Consider the following 25,748-nt stretch of genomic DNA (forward strand, 5'->3'; position numbering starts at 1 on the left):
CTTGATGAGGTCAGAGTCACTGGTCCCCGTTTAAATGAAGGAGTGGACATTAAAAACCATTATACTGGGAAAACAGTTTGGGTCTTAAGCAGCTGATCTGAAATCAACTAAACCTGCAAAAATGATTCCCAGTTCATCCTCCTCCACCTTACGGGGTGTGTTAACACGACCAGCGAGCTGGGTTAGGTTATGAGTACTCCGAGAGGCAGGCATCGTGAGTACAGTTCGGAACCTGTGCTACAAGCAGAGTAGGAAACAGTGCTGGGTCCAGCTCCAGCCAAAGGGAGGGCGGATGCATACCTTTGGGTCTTCGGGAATTTCCATTCTTTTGCTGTTCATCTTCCTCATTAATGGTGAATAAACCAAGGGGAACTGGCCTTGCATGGGTCTTCTTCAGTCTCTCTTGTCGGATAGCTGTAGCCGATCCAGGCATACCGCTGCTACTTGTTCAACGATTATATTAAAAATATATGCTTATGTAATTGCAGCTCCCGGGAAGCTGCTAGCTCCTGAGCTGCCGGTTCATTTGAGCACTTGTAATGGATCCTATGGGTAAACAGTGTGCAAACAGCTGACAGATACTACCAGCTACTTGGCAACTGAGGCCCTGCAGCTCCCCCTCACCTAGCAGCAGCCCCCTCCTACTCACTCCCCCCTCCCCGACAGGCACATGCGCTGGTAAGTAAACACTCTCACCCATGCATGCACGCACGCGCAAGCACACACACACACACACACACACACACACACATCCCAGGACGACTCTATTAAAGGCGTGCAGGTTCAGATGCCTCCCTCCGACTGCCTGACCTGTTCTGGAATCAGCTCCCAGCTTCTCCTTCCTGCTGTGGCACTTTCCCCAGCCTCCTTTGGCTACTGCACAGAGAAACATTCGGCATACGGCAGAGGGCAAAAGACGACCCGCTGCCCGCTGCGAACAGTTGCCCTGACAACCCTGACACAGGCTGATCAAGAAGGGCAGGGGCCGCTCCGTCTCCAGCTGCCCTAGCATGCAGTGTCCTCGGAACTCACCAGCAGGCAGAGAGAGGCTGGCGTGCAGTGGGAAGCCACTGCGCGGCTCCCGCTCCCTCTTCCTCCGGGCGGGCGGCAGAGCAGAGCAGCGGGATGGGTGGAGGAGGAAGAACAGAGTTTTGCCTGCACAAGCATCAGCTAATTCTTCAGGAAGGAGCGCGGAGCCCTCATTCTTTCCCTACCTAGGCTGTCTATTATCAGTAGAGGGCAAGGTCAGCATGCGAGAGCTGCCTCCCTCTCCTGACGCTCTTCACATCCTGTCTGTGCAGGGGCTGCCTTGGTGGCGTCTGTCATGGTGTACATGCACATTGCTTTGCATTTCTTTTCGAGGTCTTTTCAGCTCCACTATAAACTGTCTCAAGATACGCTGGTTTGTAATTAATTAACTAATTGATTAATTAATTTTATGTGTTTTGCTTGCATGCATGTATATGTGAAGGTATTGGACCCCCTGGAAGTGGAGTTACAGACAGTTGTGAGCTGCCACGTGGGTGCTGGGAATTGAACTTGGGTCCTCGAGAAGGGCAGTCAGTGCTCTTAACCACTGAGCCATCTCTCCAGCCCCAAGATACACTGTTTTTATTCGCTTTATTCATGAGGTCCACCAGTACCACATCTCTGAGACCCTCCGTGAAGACCAGATATGGAGACTGCACCTCTTCCCACTAAAAACCACAGTATGGGACATTCACTCTGCAAGTCACATCTAAAGGACAGAAACCAAGCCACCAAGGGGGAGGGGCCCCCAAATGCATCAATTACACTGCACGCAGCACACCCCATCCCAATGCCCAGCAGCACTACTGGGCAGGTCTCAACACCAGCCACAATTTCAGCTCTTTTGAACTCTTCTCTCAAAGTCCACAGCTGTATGACTTCTGCTTCCTTCTGAAATAAGTGTTCTCATTTTAAGACTCTCCGTTTTTACACTGCTTAAAATTTGTATGGTAGGCCGGGCGGTGGTGGTGGCGGCGGCGGCGGCGGCGGCGGCGGCGGCGGCGGCGGCGGCGGCGCACGCCTTTAATCCCAGCACTTGGGAGGCAGAGGCTGGCGGATCTCTGTGAGTTCAAGGCCAGCCTGGTCTACAGAGAGAGATCCAGGAAAGGTACAAAGCTACACAGAGAAACCCTGTCTCGAAAAACAAAACAAAAAGTCAAAAAACAAAACAAAACAAAATTTGTACTGTATAAAAAAACTAATAAAATTTTTTTTTACAACAAATAACATTTCAAAGATGCCAATTGTTAAAATAAGGGGGAAAGGGGCTGTTCTTCCTTTTGCCTTTTAATCAAAATCAAATCTCTCTAGAAAGTCGGAAGCAAATCTTCCACCCTAAACTCCTTACTCTTCAACAGTTTCTCAGTGATTAAAAACTTACATTATCCAAGATTCTAAGGCCAATCCTTCGTGTGAAACAAACCTGGGGTACTGGACGGCGCTCTCAGTGCCTGGACAGCTTTTCTCCGGACAGCTGGGGTGACGACTCCATTTCCTTCATGGAGTTGAGGGTAAGGATTACGTGAATCTACTACTAGCTATAAGAAGTGGGTTATAACCATCAACTGTTACTATACTTTGTACAGTAACCCACTTGTAACTAGTACATGGTTTTGCATTTATTTTCAAGGTGTTTTCTACTCAACTATAAACTCCCTCAAGATACACTGTTTTTGTTCACTTGCATTGCCCAGCCCATGGCTGGATATAATGGCTAGCAAATCCCACCAAACTGAATAAATCCTCAAAAATGAACAAATCCTCCAAAGGCTTGGGGATTTAATTAAGTTAATGCACATTCAGATTAGATTGGTGACTTGAAAAAAAAAACGCAATGAAATATGTTAACCTATGTGCTATACCTTTGGACAAAAGTAGAATGTGGTTCCGTTACTTTCAAGGTAAGCTCACGAAGCCTCAAATGCTTAACGAGGATGAAGGGTAACAGCAATGCAAAAGCCACCTGCAGTTTAATTTGTCCACATAAGACAACAAATTTCACCAAGAAGCTCCATGTGCTACAGGTACCGATAAAGAGATTATAGGACATAGGACCCCATAGAAGACTAGAGCCAAGTCTGATGAGTGGTTTTCCTTTTGTGTCCATGTCAGGGGGATATTCTCCAGTGACAAAGGTTGGATTCTTCACTCTGTAGTCTGAGAGATCTTGACACCCGATTTGTATCAATGTGTGAAAATCACCCAGATGAAGACTTCTGTTTTCTTTCTACACTCTAAGCTATTTTTGACAACCTTTACTGGAAAAAACGGAAGCCTGACTGAGGGGGGCCAAAAAGTCACCTCCAAACAAACAAACAAACACACACACACACACAGTGAGTCCACGTCAAGGGACAGAGCAGAGGGCCACTGACTGGAAACACACTCAGCCTTATCACAGCAGGTCATTGGAAATGTCACTGTGGTTAGTCACCACAGCACCAAGAGGAGCTATTGCACCTGACTAACAGGAAATGGGCGCACAGAGGTCAAAGTCAAACAGCCAATTGGGTCACTGAGTCAGGATTAAACTCAGGCCACCTGCCCCGGGAGTCAGACGCTTTTGTCCTGGTGCCTTATGAATCCTGACTCTGGTACCAGCTAGGTCTGTCACAGCCATGGCCGTGATCAGTCACAGGGAAGCAAAGAGCCCAACATCAAATAATATAATAGTTTTCTCCCTACCCGTTAAGTACACGTTTTCTCATTTTCTCCTCCTCCCTCACCAGCCTGAGATCAATTTGTTAAATGTTCTAATCCCTGACATAGGAATTTGCTCTTACACAACCCCAGGAATACTGAGGCTTGATCTCTCTTCATTTAAGACATCCAGACATTTGATATCAGTTTCTTTTGTGACTATACGGGTGTGTGGTATATTGCTCACTCATGTGGGCGCATGTGGAGGCCAGAGGTTGACATGAAAATGCTTTCTTCAAACAACTTCTACCTTAGTTTTGAGACTTGTCTCCCACTGGATCTGGAACTCACTATCTCAATTAAACTGGCTAGCCTGTGCATTCCTGGGGTCTCCCTGTCTCTATTCTCTCACCAATGGGGCTAAAGACAGGGGCTGCTATGGCCAGCTTTTGTGTGGATGTTGGGGGTCTGAACTCAGGTCCTTATGCTTGCACAGCATGCATTTTGTCTGGTGAGTCAGTCGTCTCTCCAGCCTGAGGTCAGGTTTTCAACTGTTTCAATCCAATCTTTAACAGATAGAGCAGTCTGCTCTGAGCGTTAGGACTCAATCCCTCCGGGGCATAAAGTAACTACCACCTTTGTTCTAACTCCTTTGGCCTTTCATACTTTGGTTCTCAACAAGAATATGAGAAGGGGGAATGGCAAGACCTTCGATTTAAAGATTCCTCGAAGTAAAATGGGTACCACTCCAATCCCTGAACCCCCTCCTCCACTATTCCTTCTTAATCAATTAATTAGAGACAGGCTCTGGCTATGTAGCCGAGGCTAGCCTCCTCCTGTGCCAGTTGCCCATGTTGCATATGATGGCACCACAGGAGTGTGCTGACACACATACCCTGCTGTACCAACAGCCATTTCCAGTTAGGTGTGGTCTAACTGTCCTTGCATATCACCTGCAGACAGTCTCAAGTTAGTTCCCGTGGGGGAAAGGGCCTGTAGGCCTCAGTAGGTAAGAAGATTTTGCCAATGCTTTCTTGAATTTGTTAAAATTGTGTGTTAATAAAAGAGTTTGTATAAACTTAAGACAAATGAAACACCACCTCGTGAAACAGGGCAGATTTTACAACTAGACCAGCATTATATTGAAAAACAACCCTGTAATAATCGTAACATACATGTTCAAAAGTTTAAAACAAAACAGGGTGAGGTATGATGGCACAACATTCCCCCAATCCCAGCACGTGAGAGGATTGGACAGAAAGCTCAAGACATTGAGAGCATCCTAGGCTCGTTAGTGAGGCTCTGTCTCCAATAAAACAAACACAATGGGACTGTGAATTCTGTCACTTTGTCCTCTTTCCCCAGCTGGCTGGGCCAGCACCTCTGGCCACGCTCTAATTCCTGAGGTGGGAGAACAAGGGACAGTCAGACCTGTTGATGCTTGGAGAAGCATCTCAAGATGTGGCCCTAGCTGTAGCAACGCTATAGAGCGGCTAAGCACATGGAACCAAACACATATGCACACAAAACTTCATATAGCAGCTAAGCACATGAGCCAAACACATATGCACACAAAACTTCATATAGCAGCTAAGCACATGAGGCAAACACATATGCACACAAAACCTCATAGCGGCTAAGCACATGAGCCAAACACATATGCACACACGACCTCATATAGGGCTAAGCACATGGAGCCAAACACATATGCACACACGACCTCATATAGGGCTAAGCACATGGAACCAAACACATATGCACACATGACCTCATACAGTGGCTAAGCACATGGAGCCAAACACATGTGCATGCACACACAACCTCATCTACACTTCCCAGGCTTCTCTGCTATAAGAGATTTAGAAAATGGCAGAGCCCATGAATGAACAGAAGGAGTCTGCCTAACCAACGAAAAGTATACCTACAATTTTCCTTTCTAAAAGCCTACTGAGCTTTATAAAAAAAACATGCTGCGGAGGGAAAAAGCCTAATTTAGACTATTCAAGGACCACAGTTAAAAACAGAAATTATTACCACTGGGCTGAGTGGCTGCCATTGGTAAATTACAATATGTATGTTATTTACTTTTCCGTGGAGCCCAGAAATATCAAAATTCTTTTCAATATCTGTTTTTATTAAATGAGGTGATTAATCCTAGAAAACTACCAGACTTAGTAATTTTTAAAATATTTGATATGTTTCCCCCTCAAGGTAAGTAGTAATTTGCTTCCAGCGGGGGTTTTTAGAAATCCACACTTGAATGCAAGTTGAAAACCTCAGATGACTTGAAAGTAGCAAGGTTGGCGTAGGTTGACATGGGATCAAGCCACCCCCCCCCCCCCCCCCCGAGGAACAAAGGGGCCCAGCTGGCTCTTTGCCATCTTCATCCCAGAAGTTAAGGGGCTCCTCAGAGTTTCCTAGAATGCTGCTGCTTAATGGTGGCTTCTGGGGCGACGAAAACACACCATTCGGCCATCGTGCTGCATTACAGCTTCTAAGAGGCACCAGGAAAGGCGCAGGGAGATGCGGACCCTTTGAAAGGAAAATCAAAAGGCAGGTTTGCTTTGATCTTCTTTATGTGACCACCTTTTGTTCCGGGCACATGAGAGGAACACTAAGTACTACACTAGGGGTAGCAAAGACATCAGCCAAGAAGTACCAGAGCCCCGCGGTGCCTTTTACATTTCTATAAATCTTCATTTCGCATTAGGCACTTCACTGCCAATAGAGTGCATTTCCCTGTTCTACCAGGACCGAAGTATAACCTCGAAGATTATTTCTATGGCTATGAGGTATATGTTAAGCTTCCTTTAACCCTTCCTTAAAGCCTGAGTGTCACTAGGTAACTTGGGAATATTATCATGTTATTAATATGGATATCATTATTATTAGTAGTATTATTAGGAATATTAATGCCACATTAAACTTTAACCTAGGATCATATTAGAATGCTTCTAGCCCTCTTGCTCATGATTCTCATTGGTGATACTTTACGGACATACATTACATGGACTTCTGAACTCCTTGATAAGACTGTGCTTGCTTGTAGGGGCCTCTCCTCTTGTTAGGATAGATATACAATTTGGGGGGGAGGGGCTGGGGAGATGGCTCAGCACTTTTTATATATTTTATATTGCTTTTGCAGAGCATGTAGTTTTGATTCCCAACGGCAACATCAGTCACTCACAACTGCCTTTAACTCCAGCTCCAGGGAATCTGATGCCCTCTTCTGGACTCTCCCTCTTCTGGACTCTGTTGTAACCACACTCACAGGCACATACAAAAATGCAAATGCACATGATGTGGGATGTTCTCTACGCTGTGAATGTGTTGCTCTGATTGGTTAATAAATAAAGTGCTGATTGGCCAGTAGCCAGGCAGGAAGTAAAGGCGGGACAAAGAGAGAGGAGAATTCTGGGAACAGGAAGGCTGAGTGAGGGAGATGCTGCCAGTCGCCACCATGAGTAGCAACATGTAAGATACTGGTGAGCCACGAGCCATGTGGCAAGGTATAGATTTATAGAAATGGTTTAATTTAAGATGTAAGAACTAGATAACAAGAAGCCTGAGCCATTACACCAAACAGTTTAAATAATATAAGCGTCTGTGTTTTTATTTGGGTCTGAGTGGCTGCAGGAGCCGGGTGGACACAGGAATACTCCAGCTACATGCACACACATACGTATAACTTAATAGTAATGATAATAGTAATAATAAATCCTTAACAAAGGGGCCAACCTCACATATAGCAAAATGAAGACCCATGGAGCTGCAACAGCATACAGATAGCCAATGGGCTCACTACACATCATCATCAGTGAAGAGGCAGTTAGAAAACCCTCATGGTGCCAAAAGGTATCAGCAGATGTGCAGCGTGCAGAACAGAATAGTCCTTATTTCCTGGTCTTCATACTACAGTGGTTCTGAAGAAGATGCTTCAGAAGGGATGATAAAGGACAGCATGTTCAGAGGAAAGTACCACGGGACTTACAAACATTCCAGGCCACAGCAACGCAGTGGAGGCTTGTCTGGGAAGCTCTTTCCCTGAGCATGGAAGGTTCCGGAATAATAGAATTAGAGTTAATATATGGAGGACTTTCTGGTCCATCCCCCACTCCCTTGGAGACAGGATCCCACTTTGTAGCCCAGGCTGTTCTGGCATTAACTACATAGTCCAGGCTAGATGACCCTCTTACTTTACACCTAGAGTACTAGGATTACAGACATACCACTCTGCCTGGCAGAATTTCTACTTCTAATGTAGTTTTGGGAGACAGAACCAGGACCAGTGGCGGGAAACTCACTGTATTTCTTACCACTGTGAGCACCATGCACACGGGCTGACGTGGGGTGCTGATGTTAGTGATGATGCAGTGATGAAGTTGATATGCTGTGCGTGGGCTGAGCTTTCTGGGCCCCCAGCCCTTTTCTGAGCCGGGTTTCCTACTTGGTAAGGATGGACACCAGAGTTATATACCCGGGAGGAAATGGGCAAAGAAAAACCAAGGCTCAGACAAGCCCTTCCTTGGCTATTACAACTCTCTGCACCTACCAGTAAAAATGAACCTTACATAGTTTTATTTTGGGGGTGAATGCAGATGGATTGCTCTACCCACTCCATTGCCAGTCCCAGGGGCTCGGGTCTTAAGGCTAAAGAACAGAATAATGGACGCCCACTCTCCTCCGGCTAGAAGGCAGTTATCTGAGGCCAACTCCCGCACCTGTGACGCCCCTCATCTCTTACCCACCTTCAGGAACCCACTGAAAACATGAGGAAGACACACAGCACTTTCCTCGATGGGACAATTGATAATGGGGGCATCACTGTGACTATGTGGTTTGAGATGAGATCTAAAGGTTTAGGGGTGAAAAGCTATACAAGTCACTAGCAAACCAAGGCACTTTATTAGTTTACGGGCACTTGAAGGACGCTGATCACTCTGTCCTCAGCTCAGTGAAGAGCTGGCCACATCACAAACAATGCACACTCAACATTCACTCCAGAGTGTCCTGAGATTTTCCCTCAATCCCAACCCTTGGTGCTTAATCACCCTTCCTAATCTTTCTCCTGAAAACTCCCTGATATCAAAGCCAGCAAGAGAGAAGATATTTTTTTTCTAGGACAGCCTTAAGGGCCGGGGATGTAGCAAAACCCAGAAAAAGGAGGCTTGGTATTCTTTTCTTAACCTCACAGATCAGAATATATTTACAAAATTTATCACTTAAGAAATAATGTAAATGATTTGTACAAATCTTGGGGAAAACTTGATGGGGGGGGGTAGTGTATCAGCCCAGACAAACAGAAATACAAGTATCTTTGGTTCAACACGTAAAAAACACATGTATGTATGTGCAAAGATCTGTCTTATTAAGTAATGTTCCTTAACTGAACCTAAGTAGACTGCAACTTGTAGGGCAGGGTTTCTCCCCTTCAGTCTTGAGACAGAATTCCTCTTCCTAGAAATCTCAGTTCTGGCTGTTCAGACTTACAACAGAGTGGGCCACGCCTACACACATCATCCAGGGATATCTACTTAAAGTCAGGTGATTGCAAAGGTCTATCAGAGCCCACAGACCAGCTGGCATGACAAAGGTCTATGTGTCTGTCACTGGTCATAATCTTCACTGAGTAGAATGGATATTATTTACTCATATAATTTCCCAATACAGTAATACTCTTAAAATGATGGTCATACAACTGGGATCGGGATACTTCAGACTGGACCTATCAAATCCTCTTTTATTTTTGTAAATGATCTCCCACTGAGAATCCAATAGTGCTATGCTTAAAAGTATTAGTAAATAAATCATTTCTGTCATTTTGAGAGGTAAGCATTCAGGTTTTCTCAGTATTAAATGGAATACAAAGCACGCACACACACACACACACACACACACACACACACACACACACAAAATCACTCCTATCACAAAGTAAACCCACTGTCTCATTTAGAAACTCAAGTATATAATTTTGTGGGTAGGGTACTGGAAGGTCAAGTTGAGGACAGTTCGTTATTCTTGAGAAGGGGAAAAAAAACGTGCATGAAGGGTGTAGCTGAGGAGTGTATGTGTGTGTGTGGGGGGGGGGGGGGGTTGCACCTGCCATGCTCGCACTTGGGAGGCTGAGGCAATTCAGTTTGAGTCTGAAAGCCGCCTGGGCTGCAGTGTGAGACCCTGCCTCAAGGATGAGAAGCAAAAACGAGGCGGTTTGTGAAGGTCTGCCTACTAAACTGGAAACACCTATTAGTGTGACAACTGGAACCAATTCCGACAAAAGAAGAGACACCGTTCTCCAGGATTGTTCTCAAAGTGGCCCAGAGGAAGCAGTACCTAGCAGAAAGGCCAAGTGATAAAACCCTGGCGGGGTAAATCTGGGGCTCGGTCCATTTTCAATCAGTCAGAGCAACAGTCAGAACTGTCAACAAGTGCAATTGTGAGGAGCCAACCCGGACACAAAAAGCCTCAAGTTAAACTGTAAGATAAGATACAAATACGTGGGTGGGTTGGGGGAGGGGAAGGCTGGGGGGGGGGTGGGAGGACAGGGGAATCCATGGTTGAGATGTAAAACGATTAGAAAATCTCTTCATGAAAAGAAAAAAAGGGCTGGAGAGACGGCTCAGGGGTTAAGAGCGCTGACTCTTCTTCCAGAGGACCGGAGTTCAATTCCCAGCACCCACATGGCAGCTCACACCTGTCTGAAACTCCAGTTTCAGGGGACCCCGACACCCGTGGCAAAACCACAAATGCACATAAAAATAAAATAAAATAAAATATATTTTAAAAAGAAAGAAAGAAAGAAAGAAAGAAAAGATACAAATTTTTGTATATACGTAGATTCAATTGAAAGCTGCGATGCTTTGAAAACCTTTACTACTGTAAAGTAAAAAGGATCCTAAATGCACTTATTTAACTCTATGAACCAGACATTATTACCAAAGCAGCGTATTTGTTGTTTGTTTTTAATAAACACTTTTTCTCTTTGGCTTGACTGAGCTAAAGCCATCAAGGTTTTAGGGGGGGGGCGCCTAGAGGGGAAGAAAAACTCCTCAGATAGATGAGTAGGTCGCTAAGTACTTATTGGCCCCCACTTTACCTCCAAAGCCCTTTCACGTATCCTATCCACCATCGAGGTCCATGCCATGTACATTTTATTGGGCACACTTCCTAAAATACCCTAACTGTACTATTAGACTTTTTATCATGGGGCAAAACGGCCACACTCTGCTAAGTCAACTAAATCCTTGACGTGCTGTGAAAACTGTTCCAGTCACGGTGCCGTGCTGTAGTGAGGGAGTCCAACTCTCTTTTCTCCTAGTTGCCTGGCACCAGTTTCCACAAAGGTCTGGAAGAAACACTCCTCCCTGCCCAACCAACCCCTCCACACCCTTGAAACAAGAGGATTCCTAGCCCTTTAGCACCCAGAGACAGGCTTTATGCAGCTCACTGGAAAAGGATCTTGCTTATAAACAAAAGGACAGGTGTGTGCATAACCCAAAGTTGTTGATTATAAAAATATCGCAATACTGAATGCATGGATACTGGAAAACCTGTTCAGGAATATAGTTCCCGACAGGTACATCTGTAACATGAAGTGAGGAAGGGATTTGGGGGTGCTAAGGGATGGCTTAGTGGACACAGCACCCGTCATGCAAGTGTGAGTGCCTGCGTCTGAATTCCCGGAATCCATGTAAAGGCGGACGTGGTAGTGCATGTCTGAAAGGCCAGTGTATCAATGGGGAAACGGGACAGGTGAACCACAGGAAGTTCACGGGCCAGCAAGCCTAGTATATGCAGAAGGAAATAAACAAAAACCAAAACCTGCCTCAAGTAAGGTGGACACCTCAGATTGTCCTCAGACCACATGCCACATGGCAGGCACATGCATGAATGTACATACACACGCAGACTCGTACTCCCAAGATTTTAAAGATTTATTATTTCTATTCTATGTGTGTGCGTGTTTTGCCTGCATATATGTATGTGCACCCCATGTGTTCCTGGTACCTCCAGAAGCCAGAAGAGGCAGCAGATCCCCTGGAACTGGAGTTACAGGCAGTTGTGATCCACCATGTGCGTGCTGGGAACTAAATCCTCTATAAGGGCCACCAGTGCTCTTACCACTGGGCCAGCCCACTAAGATTTTTTAAAAAGCAGTTGTTACTGTTTGGTTGGTGGCTGGGACCAAATACAGGGCCTGTACATGCTAAGGAAGAGTTCATCCCCGGGCTCTGCTCCTGGTCCTGAATACTTGGTAAAGCGCAGTCTTTCACAGTGGTTTGGAAAACTCAGTTCACAGCTGTCTGAACTCCACCCCACAAGTGCTATTCTGAACCATTTGCAGGATTCAGAGTAGCCTTTTGTCCTTTCTCCTGACATTTCACACATCTCTTCTCTCTTTCCAAATTGTTCTGAAGACTTACTTTCTCTTATGTCCGGCAATGCATCCTTGGAGACCTTCGAGATACTGTCTTTCAGTACATGAAGGGTCTGGATTTTGTGTTCCACCGGCTGTTTGATGGGTGGGACCCTATTCCTGCCCTCTACGCGCTTGTCAGTGAGCAGCAGATATATCCTGGACTAGCTCAACTTGAATTGAGTTGAAATGGAATCCCTGACATGGAGTTTAAGCCCACGGAGGACTGACTGTGAAATGCTAAAGCAGGGGTCCGTCCTGGGAGCTGTCACTGGATTACCTGGTTACAAGGTTTTGCTATCTCAAGTCATTCGAATCTTACGGCTCTACTGGACTAAAACAGCTCCATCCCCTGCTCCTTAATATATCGGAATACTTTCTTCTAATGGCAGAACTATCTCTACTTGTACTACGGTTCTGACCGCTATCTGTGGTTTACACAGAGCATTGGATATACAGACTGTATCTTCACAAGGAGTCTTGAAAGTATAAAGTCACTGCTAGAAAAAAATTCTGCCTTTATTCTTAATGCTGAGTCTCTTGGTACATAATCGACTATCATTTCCTATAACACACTGTTACTGAAAAAGGTTACATTTTCACAAGGATACTTCACAAGTATCACGAAGCACATTTGCTTCATCAATCACCACAGCGGCTACTATACACAAACCCTGAAGGAACTAGTTAGAGAATTGAAATCAACTCATTTCAGGAAGTGACACATTTTTAACTTTGCTTAGTTGTTATTATTATTATTATTATTATTTTTCAAGACAGGGTTTCTCTGTGTAGCTTTGCGCCTTTCCTGGAACTCACTTGGTAGCCCAGGCTGGCCTCGAACTCACAGAGATCCGCCTGGCTCTGCCTCCCGAGTGCTGGGATTAAAGGCGTGCGCCACCACCGCCCGGCAAGTTGTTATTATTTTTTATAATGAGATACAAAACCTAAATTACATCTGCTTGCACATAGCATTTCCTAAGGGAGAGATGCACCCCATACAACCAGGACAGGCTTTTGCAACATAAGGAAGTTTCTTCTGAAACTGGCGACTTTAAGAAATGAGATCATTGGCCGGGCGGTGGTGGCGTATGCCTTAAATCACCAGGAGGATCTCTGTGAGTTTGAGGCCAGCCTGGTCAACAGCGCGAGATCCAGGCCAGGCACCAAAGCTACACGAAGAAACCCTGTCTCAAAAAACAAAAACAAAACAAAACAAAACAACAAAAAGAAATGAGATCACTTCCTGATGTCTTCAGTTTCACATAGGTACTGTCTGAAGAAGCCACTGTCTCATGCTTCTCCTGAAAGCCTGGTGGAGAAGAGCTCCATGGGTCTTCCTCTTTTCCTCACAGAGTGTGTGTGTGTGTGGGGGGGGATGCTTTAGCCCAGTTGGGTCTGGAATGTCCAAAGGGAACCGAAGTCTATCTTCATGGCTTAAACCAAATGAACTTCTGTAGCAATAATATTTTAATAAAGAACTTAAAAACAATAACATCACTTTGTATAAGATAAAAGTAAAATGAGATTGAGCCGATGGGTGCCAACACTGGGGCCTAACTCAATGACAAGACACAATCTAAGCGTCCTGCAGACTCGTACAGAGCAATCAGCTAGTGGAAGACTGTGTGACGTTTTGACAGGTGAGAAGCTGCTTTGAGACACCTTTTATCCCTGGCCTTACCTGGGGCAGTGAGATCACACAGTCACAATTAGCTGAGTTGGCATCGCATTCCAATGCCCTCACGATGGTGAGCTCACCCATTCACGGAGAACCTTGCTTCAGAGAGAAACTCAGCATGTCAGGGTATGCCCATCTTTGCAGGGTGACGCGGTACCAGTCCTTTACAATAAACTCTTCAAACCTCACTGTGTCAGGGATCAGTCTACATATTAACTGTTTCTTCCCTGAGAGGACAGTATTACTGTCTTCAGTTTTAAAAGAAACACATTAAGGAAGAGAATGGTTGCTTAGGTGACTTGAAAAGATCCCACAGGCAGTAAGCGGCGGAGACCCCAGCCCAGCGTTCTTGCACCGAAAACTAATCAGTATTATTTATTCCTGAGCAGTTTTAGTTTTAAGGGCAAGGCCTACGCTTCATCCTTGCAAGATCTGGCGTCACATTAAATCATTTTCAGCATAATCTTGAGGAGAAACCAAAGACGCTCTCTTTTTAGGGGTCAGTTCTTTTTATTTTGGTCCTAGATCTTATGGCAATGCACACAAGGTTAAGCTGCCAGGAGGAAGGAACGGACCAGGGATGCAGCGGGTTGGCCCTCGCTTCAGATCGCAACAGATGGCTTTGCAAATTCACAGAAACAGACACAAATGCAACACAGGAGCCCCTCTAGACATTTCGGCCCAGAAAGTGCCCCAGTGTCAGATATTAATTGGAGGTGATATCTGGAGGGTGAAGACTCCTGAAGAGAAAAAAAGCTCCATGTGAAAAGAGCAAGCACCCACTGGGCCTTGAGCACCACAGCGCCTGGTGGGGGGGGGGGAGGAGATGGAGGGAATATTCGCCTAAAGGCCATTGGCATCCAGTCTCACAGGAGGACCTCGGGGAACAGATGGAGGAGGTCATACCCCGTTAACTATTTATAGATGACAGAAGAACCAAGGCTGGAGGCCACAGGGTGACCGGCGGCTTCTCTGGGAAGAGAATACTGCTTCGACAAAGTGCCACCTACTCACTCCAAATTAACCTTTCCCCTTTTTGAGGGGAGAAGGAGGAAGACAGTGAAAACGAAAGGAAACAGAAAAAACAAAAACAAAACAAAAAAACCCAAAAGTTCAGTATATAACATTTTGCCTAGCTTCACATTTATATATAAAAGTACACAAGTGTGCCACCAAATACATGTATACTTGTCCACACAAATGCACTCAGCTTCTTGGAAAAAACCAAAAACCCAAAAAAGTCGGGCGGTGGTAGCACACTCCAGCATTGGGGAGGCAGAGGCAGGTGGATCTCTGTGAGTTCGAAGCCAGCCTGGGTTACAGAATGAGTTCCAGGAAAGGCGCAAAGCTACACAGAAAAACTCTGTCGGGGGGGGGGGGGGGGGGGGGGAGAAAAAAAGAAAAAACCCAAAAATGTACTCAGCTCTATTTTTATATCTATATTTCCTTCAGAAAGTTTTGGGGTAGAAATGGAACAACAGTGTACAAACTTCAGGGTAGCAGCTGTTAAGATTCTCCATGTGGTCACTGTATACGAGGTCCACCTGACACCTTCACATTAAACCTACCCAGACAGTCAAATGGATGAGCATGGGAAGTGGCTGAAACCAGTTCTCAGCATGGACTGCACACAGGAGCCCCCTGGGGAGTTTCAAACCCAGTGCCATCTGGTTCCCACCTGCAACGTTCTCGGATAATTGCCTGGGCACCCTGGGAGTTCTAGGTCCCCGAGTGATTTTTAACTCTTTGCCAAGACTACAAACCGCTGGCCTGAACCAATGGTGCTCCAGTGCCTGACCTTGGTCATTGTCTCAACAAAGGGACTTTCTACCCAAGGAGTAAGCTTTATTCAAATGAGCCCTCTAGGGCTGTGGTTAACATGTCCCTGCTTTAGAGCACTGGTCTCCAGTGGAAACCAATTCAGCTGGAAGGCAGAGGGCTGTCAACCAGGTCCTGTCTGTGGCATCTGCCACACAGAAGACTCAGGCCAGGAGCTTCTGAGAAGCACAGATCTAGATTAAAATCTTGAGAAGCAGCCAAGCTTCCTGAAGTAGGGACCCATCCTATTCACAGGCCAATAATTATGCATTTTGGCGCCATCCAGCACGGTCTGGAGGAAGGGGTTCTTCCTAGAATTTCACCTTGAAATGTGAACTGACCCTAGAGTCTAGCTTCTTTTTATATTCAGTGGAGTGTCAACGACACATGCATTGTCCACAGAAGGTTATGGCACAGCGCAGGATGGTTCTATTTACCAGAAAAGCCAACTTTAAAATTTTGGTAGCAATTTTTATAAAAAGCCGCAGAATTTTAAGATACCTCGTATGGTGAGATTCTAAACTTAGAAACACAGACTGTACTAACAATGCTGGCAGTTTCGCACATGGCAAACCACTCCCAAGTTCCCACTCTGCTTTCTCTCGAGTCACTGTGCCCACCTGCACTATCTGGTTAGCTGTGCCCACCCTTCTGGGCATTTTCTCACGCAGCTGGGTTTCCAAATAAGTTAGCACACGAAGTAACGGGTTTCATTTTGTCCTTTCCATACATATATGTTGTTATACTCTGTCTTTACTCATCTGCTTCGCTTAATCCCCTACCCACCCCCACTTTGCTCATCCCCTTCCCCTAAGTAGCCCCCTACTCTGCTTGCATGCCACATCAACTCCATTGTCCCCCACCCCCTCTAGATTACTTCTTATTCGCTCAAGGTCTCCTACGCAACCAGTTTTTTGAAATAAGATCGCATGTAGCCAAGGCTGGCCTCTCACTCACTATGTAGCCAAGGCTGGCCTTGAACTTCCGATTCTTCTGTTTTCATCTTCCAAGTACTAGGGCTACAGGGGTACATCTAAGTAAGCCCTGCTTCCATTTCCATCCCACACTCTTAAGTCTAAAGTCAACATATGAGAGAAAATTTTATATGTGTCTGAGTTTGGCTTATTTTGTTTAACAATATTCTCTAGTCCCACCCATTTCCCTGCATGTGTTATGATCTCATTTTTCTTTATGGTTGAAAAAAAACATTGTGCATACTTTTTTTTTCTTTCTTCTTTTTTTGTTTTTGTTTTGAGACTGGGTTTCTCAGTGTAGCCTTGCTGTGTAGACCAGGTTGGCCTCAAACTCACCAAGATCCACTTGCCTCTGTCTCCAGAGTGCTGGGATTAAAGCCATGTGCTACCATGTCCAGCTGGGCCACATTTCTTTATCCACTCATCTATTGATGGACATCTAGGCCAGTTCCATTTCTTAGTTATTTTGAATAGTGCAGCAATAAACACAGATCTCATAAATAGCTCTGTAGGAGCATCAAAGAAGCAGATTTATTGAATGTAATTAAGTCTTACTTATTTTTGGTTTATTTTTCTAATGTACTTGTTTTCACACTGTCCAAAACACATTTATATACAAATTAATATTCAAAACTTGGGGTGCAGCTCAGTAACAGAGCATTTGCCTAACATGCAAAGGGCCGGGTTTGATCCCTAGCTCTTCAGAAGGAAGAAAAAGGCCTGGAGAGAAGGCTCAGTGACTAAGAGGGCGTATGAACAATCATGAGGACCTGAGTTAAATTCCAAGTATCCGTGTATAAAGCTGGGTGTAAGGCAGCTGTGAACGTGTGCACGTACAATTCCAGAGCTGTTGGGGCCAGAGATAGAAGGATTGCGGGGGTGGGGTGGGGGGGTGGGGGGGGAAGGGACGGACTTGATGGCAGTCAGCTCAGCTCCACAATCAATGAGACCCCGTCTCCGCGGAATAAGTTACAGAGTGATAAAATGGTGTAGCCATGTTCCCTGGCCTCCACAGTCACATGCACACATGCACAGGTGGACACACTTTATACATCTGCACTCACCACCCTTACACACCCTCTCTCTCTCTGTCTGTCTTTCTCTCCCCCCACCCCACACCACCCTTATACACACCATTCTCTCTCTCTCTCTCTCTCTCTCTCTCTCTCTCTCTCTCTCTCACACACACACACACACACACACACCACAAAATTATGAAAAAGTAAAAATCAAAGTAGCACCTAATAAAAAATAAAATTCTTCAACTAGCTAATTCTCTAATTAAAAAATATACCTATGAGAATAGTACTTAACAAACAGGTAAAAGCCAAATGTCATTGAATTCACATTGCAAACAACTACAACGCATTATAAGGATAACTAAGGAGCTAGATGGCACCATCACTAGAGAACAGACTCTGAAACTGAAGAAGAAAAGTCTCAATACCACAGCACACAGACCTGGTCCCTGAGAGGGAGAGAGTGTCCAGTGACAGATCACAGGGCCCTGTGAGCACACCACATAAACTGAAAATTAGTACCAAGTATTCATCTTCATAGTACAGTGTGCCCCAAGAAATGGGAACATATCACAAGACAAGGTGAATAACCAGTATTTCCAGCTTGCTTTCTTTTTCTCTGTCTAGAGACAGGGTCTCACTATATAGCCCTGGTTGGCCTTGTACCTACTAGGTAGATTCATGAAGATCTGCCCACCTCTGCCTCCTGAGGGCTAGGATTAAAGACCAGCATCACCACGCCAGGCTATTCACAATTTTCTAACATAAAAGCGCCTTCCAAGGTCTAGGGATGAGTACAGATGCACTGGAGAAGTGAACTGGAATGGGACGTCTTGTGTCAAAGTGCTTCAGCTCATAATCTCGGAGCGTGGGTTGCAGAGGAAGTTAGAAAAGTCTACGGGGATAAAGAGAAGAGGAGACAGAGCCAAGGTAAGAGCCAAATGAAGACTCTAGGGCTGGGAATGTAGCCAGTGATCCATGCCAGACAAGAACTGCAGCCCTGAGTTCAAGCCTCAGAATTCCCTAACAACAAGAACGACCGCCAAACAGAAACTCCACAGGACCTCAGTGCAGAGGCTGTGTTAGCATCAAACATGTAAACATCTCACGTTGAGGTGACCTCAATTTACTCAAAAAACCTTGGTGGAACGGCTAAAATGAGCACCATCCCATCAACACAATATACAAAAGTGGACAAGGATGCAGAGCAATTATTTCACATATGATGCTCACAGAAAGAGAAAGCTGTACAGCCACCCCGGAAGTGTGGCAATGGTTCACAAAGCTGTGCTGGAGACAATAATGGGTTTGTCTTAAATGAAAACCAGTGCCACAAAAACCAGCATATAAATATTTGCAACAATGTTGTTCCTCCTGCAAAAACCTAGGAGTCACCCAATGTCCTTCAGTGGGCAGACGGGGAAGTACTCAGTACCTCCTACTACTTATCAGTGGCAGACAGGGAACTACCACTGTCCTTCACAGTGTGCTCAAATCTCCAATACACTAGGCCAAGTTGGGGGAGGGGGTACTGCAAAGGTTACACTGTTTGTTTCCACCTATTTATTTATTTATTTATTTATTTATTTATTTATTTATTTATTTATTTATTTATTTATTTATTTTTTCGAGACAGGGTTTCTCTGTAGCCGTGGCTGCCTTGGAACTCACTCTGTAGACCAGGCTGGCCTCCACAGGCCTCTGCCTCCTGAGTGCTGGGATTAAAGGCCTGTGCTACCACACCCTGCTGTATCTTCCCCGCTTGTAAGACTCTGGAAAAGGTCAAAGCCAAAGACGCCAAACAGACCAGTGGGTGGGGAGTGAGCCCGAGGGAGCTTGAGGGTGACCGAGCTCTTCTGTGCACCTGGTTATCATGATGGCTCAACATCTAATCGTGTTAACTGTATACTGAAATGGAAACAGTGATATGCAAATGAAAAAGCAAATTTTAAAAACCCCTCCGCTTATCGAAGGATTTTCAATGTATTGATTTTCTCTGGCAACCTTTCCGGAAAGGTCTACTGAGCTATCTTGTCTTCCGAACTACTCGAATTAATTAATTAATTAATTGCTTCTAATCGGAGGCACCCTGACTTTTGGACCAATAACTCAATTCCTCTTCTAGGAGTGATCAGTGAACACCTGAATCCAATGCGATGGCTTTAAAATTTCAGTCTTAGAATGCTTGACCCTTTTTGTCCCTCTTGGGCACCCCTCACTTCTCTGTCTGCCTTGGCTGGCTCCCCCACCTGCAGTTTTTCTCTGGGATCTCTTCCCCACGCTTCCCAAAGATTCAAGAAGTACTCTGTCCTGGAATGGCTCCCAGACCTGACCTCTGATTTTCTCCGTCTATCTATTTGGTATCCCTTCTGTTGCATCGTTTTTCATGTATAAGGCAGACACCGCCCCCCCACACACACCTTTTTGTTGGAATTCCTGGCTACTCCCCCAGCTACGTGACCACGCATGCACTGGTAAGATGCTTAGTCATCCCAGGGCCTTACGTCCTACGAATGGGTGCGCTGGGTGATCACGCAATCTATGCGCAAGTGTGGCGTGGCCCATATGCGCATGTGCGCGGGGAACCTATTAAAAAGCAGATTCCATCTCTCCCTTCACAACCTTCACCTGGCCTAAGCACATCCCCTCTGCTCTCCTTACACTAATAAACTCTTCCCACTAGTGGGTTTTGTTGGGCCTCCTGGCTTTTCTCGCACGGTAAACAGCGCCGCTTAATGAAGAACACGGCGCCGCGTAGTAACTAACACTTTTACTAAAGCCAAGCTCCTGTTCATTTAATATGTTCATGTCAAGACTGAACCAATGAACCAAATTCGAAGTGTAACACCCCACGTCACCTTTTTACCTTCGATCATTTGACGTGGGCCCGAGAGTCCTGAATGAATTGTTCCCCTCTGGTGATCACTGCTATGCTAGCGCCTGCCGGGATCTCTCCAGTGACTTGGGATTTCAAAGTTGGCCTGCACATCACCTAACTCTCTCCTTTCTTCACCCATCCTCTTGTCTGTATAGCTACTCTGGAAGGAAGCCCTCCTTCCCTGTTTCCAGGGCAAATTTAGCTCCTCTGTCTTCTAGACCGATGCCTCGCATAGGCTGTCGACAACTGTCCCAAAGCAGCAGAGCCCTGAAGAGATTGTGCCCCTGTGAAAGGCACAGCACCGCTCTTTTCCTAGAATGGGCAATCAAGAGTCACAATTCACCGGCACAGAAAATTATCTGATTGACAAAGCGTTAATCAAGACACTACTCCCTGCCCACACAATACTGTGCCAACCTCTTGGCTCAACCTTTGGCCCTTCCATGATTTGGCCTCAATGCACTGTCATTGAGGATTGATTTTCCTGGACACTTACTTTGAGCCTCTCACATCTGTCTTGTCAAGATGACGTACCCTTGGCTCTTCTACACACTCGTATTTCTGTGTTCCCTCTGTCTCCATCTATCTCCCCATCATTTGAAGTTTAGGTACTCTCTGCAATAGGTGCTTCCAGATGACCACAGCCAGAAGTGATCCTTCCTCCACTGAACCCCTCACAACCTGTACATAGTTACCTGTCAATTTCCTTACTAAATTTAAGGACCTTCCAACCGCCATAATTTTAATAATCTATAAAAAGTACACATTCTTGGTCAAATTATTCTAAGCCTCAATATTTTTAGTTCTTGTACTAACATCACAAGACAATATATTCTTTTAAGCTCTTTGAACCATTTGTTTTCAGGTATCATGACACAAGTGTTTCAGAATTCTTATTAAAGACCATGCCAATGTAAATTAGTGTTTCACACACATGCCTAAGTAGTGACAGCGACATGATTGCTTCATGTTAATACTTCCTTCTGCTTAGCACAGCTCTCAACCTGTGGGTCACGAACCCTTTGGGGGTCAGATGACCCTTCTACAGGGTTGCCTAAGACCATCAGAAATATCAGATATTTACATTATGATTCCTAACGGTAGCAAAATTACAGTTCTAAAGTAGCAGCGAAAATAATTTTATGGTTGGGGAGGGGTGTCACCACAACAAGAACTGTTTTAAAGGGTTACAGAATTAAGAAGGTTGAGAACCAATGACTTGGCAAGATGTGATGTTTGCCATCGAATAAAGGACTTCCGGTTATGAGGATCCGGGGTTTACATCACAGAACCACCTGAGCATCTACTTCTAGGTTTATTTGCAGACATATAAAATTAGGCCCTTCAAGCTAAGTGAGACCACAAAGATCACTCTTTATTTTGGAAAAATTCACAGAAGAGACATGACCAAAGTAAAAAAGCCTAAGTTCTCCCACTAGAGTCCGGCTAAGAGAGAAATATAAACCCGATTCTAGGTTCAAAGTAATTTCTTCCAAAGAGTGGCAATGGAATTCACCAATTATAGGCATTAATCTATTTCTTTGCCCATCAAAGTTTGGGGGTCATGGGTTACTCAAAAGCAGCCTTACATTTGAACTCTGTAGTATTTTTTAAAGGAGGCTGGCAAATGGGGGGATTTATTCTATACAGTTGCTTTCTATAGCTCGTGAACATGAGGATACCATTTGGTACACAGAATCTGAACCCCGATAGTTTTGTGATGTGATTGCCTGTGAATCTGACTGCTCAAAATAATATTCTTAAAAAAGGGACTTGACGGGCTGGAGAGATGGCTCAGTGGTTAAGAGCACCGACTGCTCTCCCAGAGGTCCTGAGTTCAATTCCCAGCAACCACATGGTGGCTCACAACCACCTGTAATGAGATCTGGTGCCCTCTTCTGGCCTGCAGGGACATATGCAGACAGAACACTGTATACATGATAAATAAATAAATCTAAAAAAAAAGAAAAAAAAAAAAAAAAAAAGGGACTTGACATCCTCTAGTGGTGAAACACAAATTTGTTCCCAAGGTAATTGCATTTTTTAGTTCTTCCTTCCTTTTGACTATGGAAAGAAAAATATTACAGTATACTGAAAGAACTGCTCATCCTCAAGAAAAATTAATTTTTTAAAAAAGACTATGATCACAACCCTTGAGCAAAAGCTAAACATACATCCGCAGAAGTGTTTTTGAATGTTCCATTTATATAGTGCTCCTTAAATAGGTACTAGGCCATTGAAGTTCAATCCATCTCAGCCATACACGTACGAATACCCCGGCCCTGTAATCTTGAACATATCACAGGCATTGTTTTTGTAATAACCCTAGATTTTAATCTGAAGAGCCCTTAAATTACAGCCTTTGCACAGAGACAAAATTTAAAAACCACTTAAGGTTGGACTCTACTCGAAATAAGTATCTAAGAAGGAAACAAAACAAATGCTTGGAGGAGGGTGTGTGTGTTGCCGTGTGTAGCCAAGAAAGATGGCACCCAGACAGGTAACGTAGGACTTGGGAGGGTGAGGGGGATAAGGCAGGAGGAGCCTAAAATTGAGAGCAGCCAGGAATCCATGGCAAGACCCTGTCTGAAACAAACCAAAAACAAAGAAAGGAGAGAAAGAAATGTGGCATTTTGAGGTGGTAACTTCTGCCTCTCTGGGGTAATAAAAGACGGGCCTTCTCTTTCAATAAAGAAATGAAATCCCATATAAACCTATGGTTTAAAATAATGGGAGTGTTTGAATGTGTATTCGACCTGAATTTGATCGATAGGACTCACATGGTGGAGAGAATTGAGTCCCACAAGTTGTTGTAGCACAGGTCTGTTTGAATACTAAAAGCAGAAATAGAAAAAAGGGGGAAAATACAGGGCCAGAAATAGAAGACTATGCACACACATACCTATGTTGGTCATAGATAAAACATGCTTATTAGAAATGTAAATTTCTAGGCAAAGGTGTGGGGGAATTGTTTACTAGAAAGAAGTAATAGCCAAAAAAAATTCCACTTTTAATGAAAGAGAGTACTTCAGCCTGGTGGGTAAAGGCACTTGGTGCCAAGTGTGAGTCTGATTCTTAGAACCCAAATGGAAGGAGAGAACCAACCCCTACAAGTTACCTTCCGATCACCCACATGCATGCTGTGGCATGCACACAACCCCCTCCTGCCGCCCCCCCCCCACGACGTAAATAAATATAATTTTTAAAAAGAAAATATTTCAATGACGCATGGTTGACTTGCATAGGAACTGTTAAAGACACACGGCCAGTTCATTCCTTAACACGATCGGGCACTGACTATACGTCAGCTCGGCAAGTTTGTTTCTGTCTCAACAAGTTCAATGCAGATCTACAAAGCATTCAAGGACAAACTCATGCCTATTAAATCACTATAACAATTTTTTTTCCCCCAGAAGCTGTTACTTACCCATGCCTTATTCACAACCAAGCATTCCCTGAACTGGGGCGCCTATACAGTTCCCAGCTCATCAAGTTCCCCAAACAATTACTTAGGCATCTCTCCTCCACCCAAACCAAAATAATGACCACCGATCTTTCAAACACAGTAAGTCAAAAAGTCAACCACCCTACAGGATGTAGCTCGACTTGGAAATAAATCCAGGACACACTGTCCGTCTTAAACTCAGGTGTAATTCATTAGAGTGTAGGTACAACGGCAGATCCGTGATGGGAAAATACTGCTAAGCCCAATGGATCTTGCATGTTAAAAATAAGCATGCCCTCTAAACCGGTATGTTGGGGTGGGGACGAGAGGTGGAGCGATTTTTGCATTTAGAAAACAATTGCTTCTGGTGGTGGGTGTGTAGAAGCAGTAACAGCTTGCAACAGCGGGGTCTGCAACTTCACATTTCTTTAAAATAACAAAGCGCCTCCCGCCCCCATCCCAAGTGTAGGAAGGTACAAGGAACAGCTTACTGGCCAGGAATAGAACGGGGGCGGGAGGCGGGGGGGGGGGGGTGTTAGGAAGGAGGGTTATGATTTGCCATACAGTCCCCGAAGACGAAAAACAAAGTCACGAGGAGGGGAGAAGGGGAAAAAAAAAAAAGTTGGCTTCATATTATGGTGAGATGAGCGCGAGTGGGAAGACATTCCGAGGGTGTGAGCCATGTCCCTGCGTGTCCGTGGCGGCGGCGGCGGCGGCGGCGGCGGCGGATCGTCAACACCCGAGGCCTTGAGGGTCAACCCCCGCGGCGGAGCCAACGCTCCGGCTCTGGCTCTGGGCGCCACGGGAGGAGCAGAAACTCCCGAGGAGTCGGTGGGGCTGCGAGATCGCGCTCGCCCCGGCGCTCCCTCCGTGCGATCGGGGCGAGCTCGGGAGCCCGTCGGCCGTTCCCCCGCCCGCTCCGGCCCCAGCTCCCGGGCCCCGTGCACCTGACCGCGCGCTCCCGCCGCTCGCCCGCCCGGCGGATCCGGGTCTCACGCCTCCCCGCGCCCCCGACCCCCAAAGCCTCCCCGCGCGCCCCCGGCCTCCCCGCGCGCTCCCCGGCCGCGCGCCCCCGGCCCTCCCGCGCGCTCCGGCCTGCTTCCACCTGTTGTGGCCCCGCGGGCGCTCGGTCGCGCGGCCGGGGAGGGTCGCTGGCGCCGGGAGGGGAGGGCAGGGGGGGGAGGCGCGGAAAATCACGCCCCCGCCCCACTCCCACGGACAGCCCCCCCCTTCCCCGCGACCCCCTCCCGTCTCGGCCGCGCCGTCACCTGGGTCGCTGTGCGCCGCGCCGTCGCCGCCCCTGTGGCCGCCGTCGCCGCCAGCTCCCTGCTCCGCCATGGTGCTCCGATGACGCGCCCCGAGAGAGAGCCGCTCCGCCCTCTTCCTCGGCTCCGCTCCCGCCGGGGCCCCCGCCTCCCGGGGCCCGCGGCCCAGCCAGGTGAGCGGCGGGCGGCCTTGCGCGGGCGGGGCGGGGACGGCGAGGGCGAGCGCTGGCCCGAAGCCGCCGGGGGCCCGGCGCGCCCCCTCGTGGGCAGGTGCGGCTCCGCAGGCGGCGCCCCGACGGCCGCGGTCAGAGCGGTGCCCGCGGAGCTCCGGGTCCCCCTCCGCTGTCGCCGCCGCCACCGGCCGTTCCCAGCCACCGTCGTCGCCCGAGGTCGCCGCCGCCGCCGCCGCCGGAGTGTGATGAGAGCGTCCACCCGCGGCCCCGGTGCGGCGGAGGCAGGCGTTCGAGCGCTCTGTTCCCCTTTGAACTCGGAAGCCGCCAGGTCCGTGTCGGCCACTTGGGGACCGGAGTTCGTGGTGACAGTCGCCCAAGGAGGGGAGGCCACGTGGGGAGCCGAAGGGCAC

The 25,748-nt window shown here is 46.5% G+C and overlaps 1 protein-coding gene across 21 annotated transcripts in view; it reads right to left on the reverse strand.

Moving 5' to 3' along the window:
* Positions 1-25,305, reverse strand: part of Map7 (microtubule associated protein 7) — a 142,033-nt gene extending 116,728 nt beyond the window's left edge. For 5 of the 21 annotated variants that reach the window (XM_076552681.1, XM_076552680.1, XM_076552677.1 and 2 more), the window contains exon 1: positions 25,169-25,305. In XM_076552681.1, coding sequence (XP_076408796.1) covers positions 25,169-25,238 — 70 coding nt within the window. In that variant the 5' untranslated portion in view covers positions 25,239-25,305. Of the gene's footprint in view, positions 1-300; positions 662-810; positions 1,298-25,168 lie in introns of those variants that run through there. The other 16 variants (XM_042262226.2, XM_076552666.1, XM_042262224.2 and 13 more) reach the window with 10 other exon arrangements.
* Between the last annotated feature and the right edge of the window lie 443 nt (positions 25,306-25,748).

This window comes from Peromyscus maniculatus, chromosome 16, assembly GCF_049852395.1.
Source record: "Peromyscus maniculatus bairdii isolate BWxNUB_F1_BW_parent chromosome 16, HU_Pman_BW_mat_3.1, whole genome shotgun sequence".
In the NCBI taxonomy this organism is placed as follows: domain Eukaryota; kingdom Metazoa; phylum Chordata; class Mammalia; order Rodentia; family Cricetidae; genus Peromyscus; species Peromyscus maniculatus.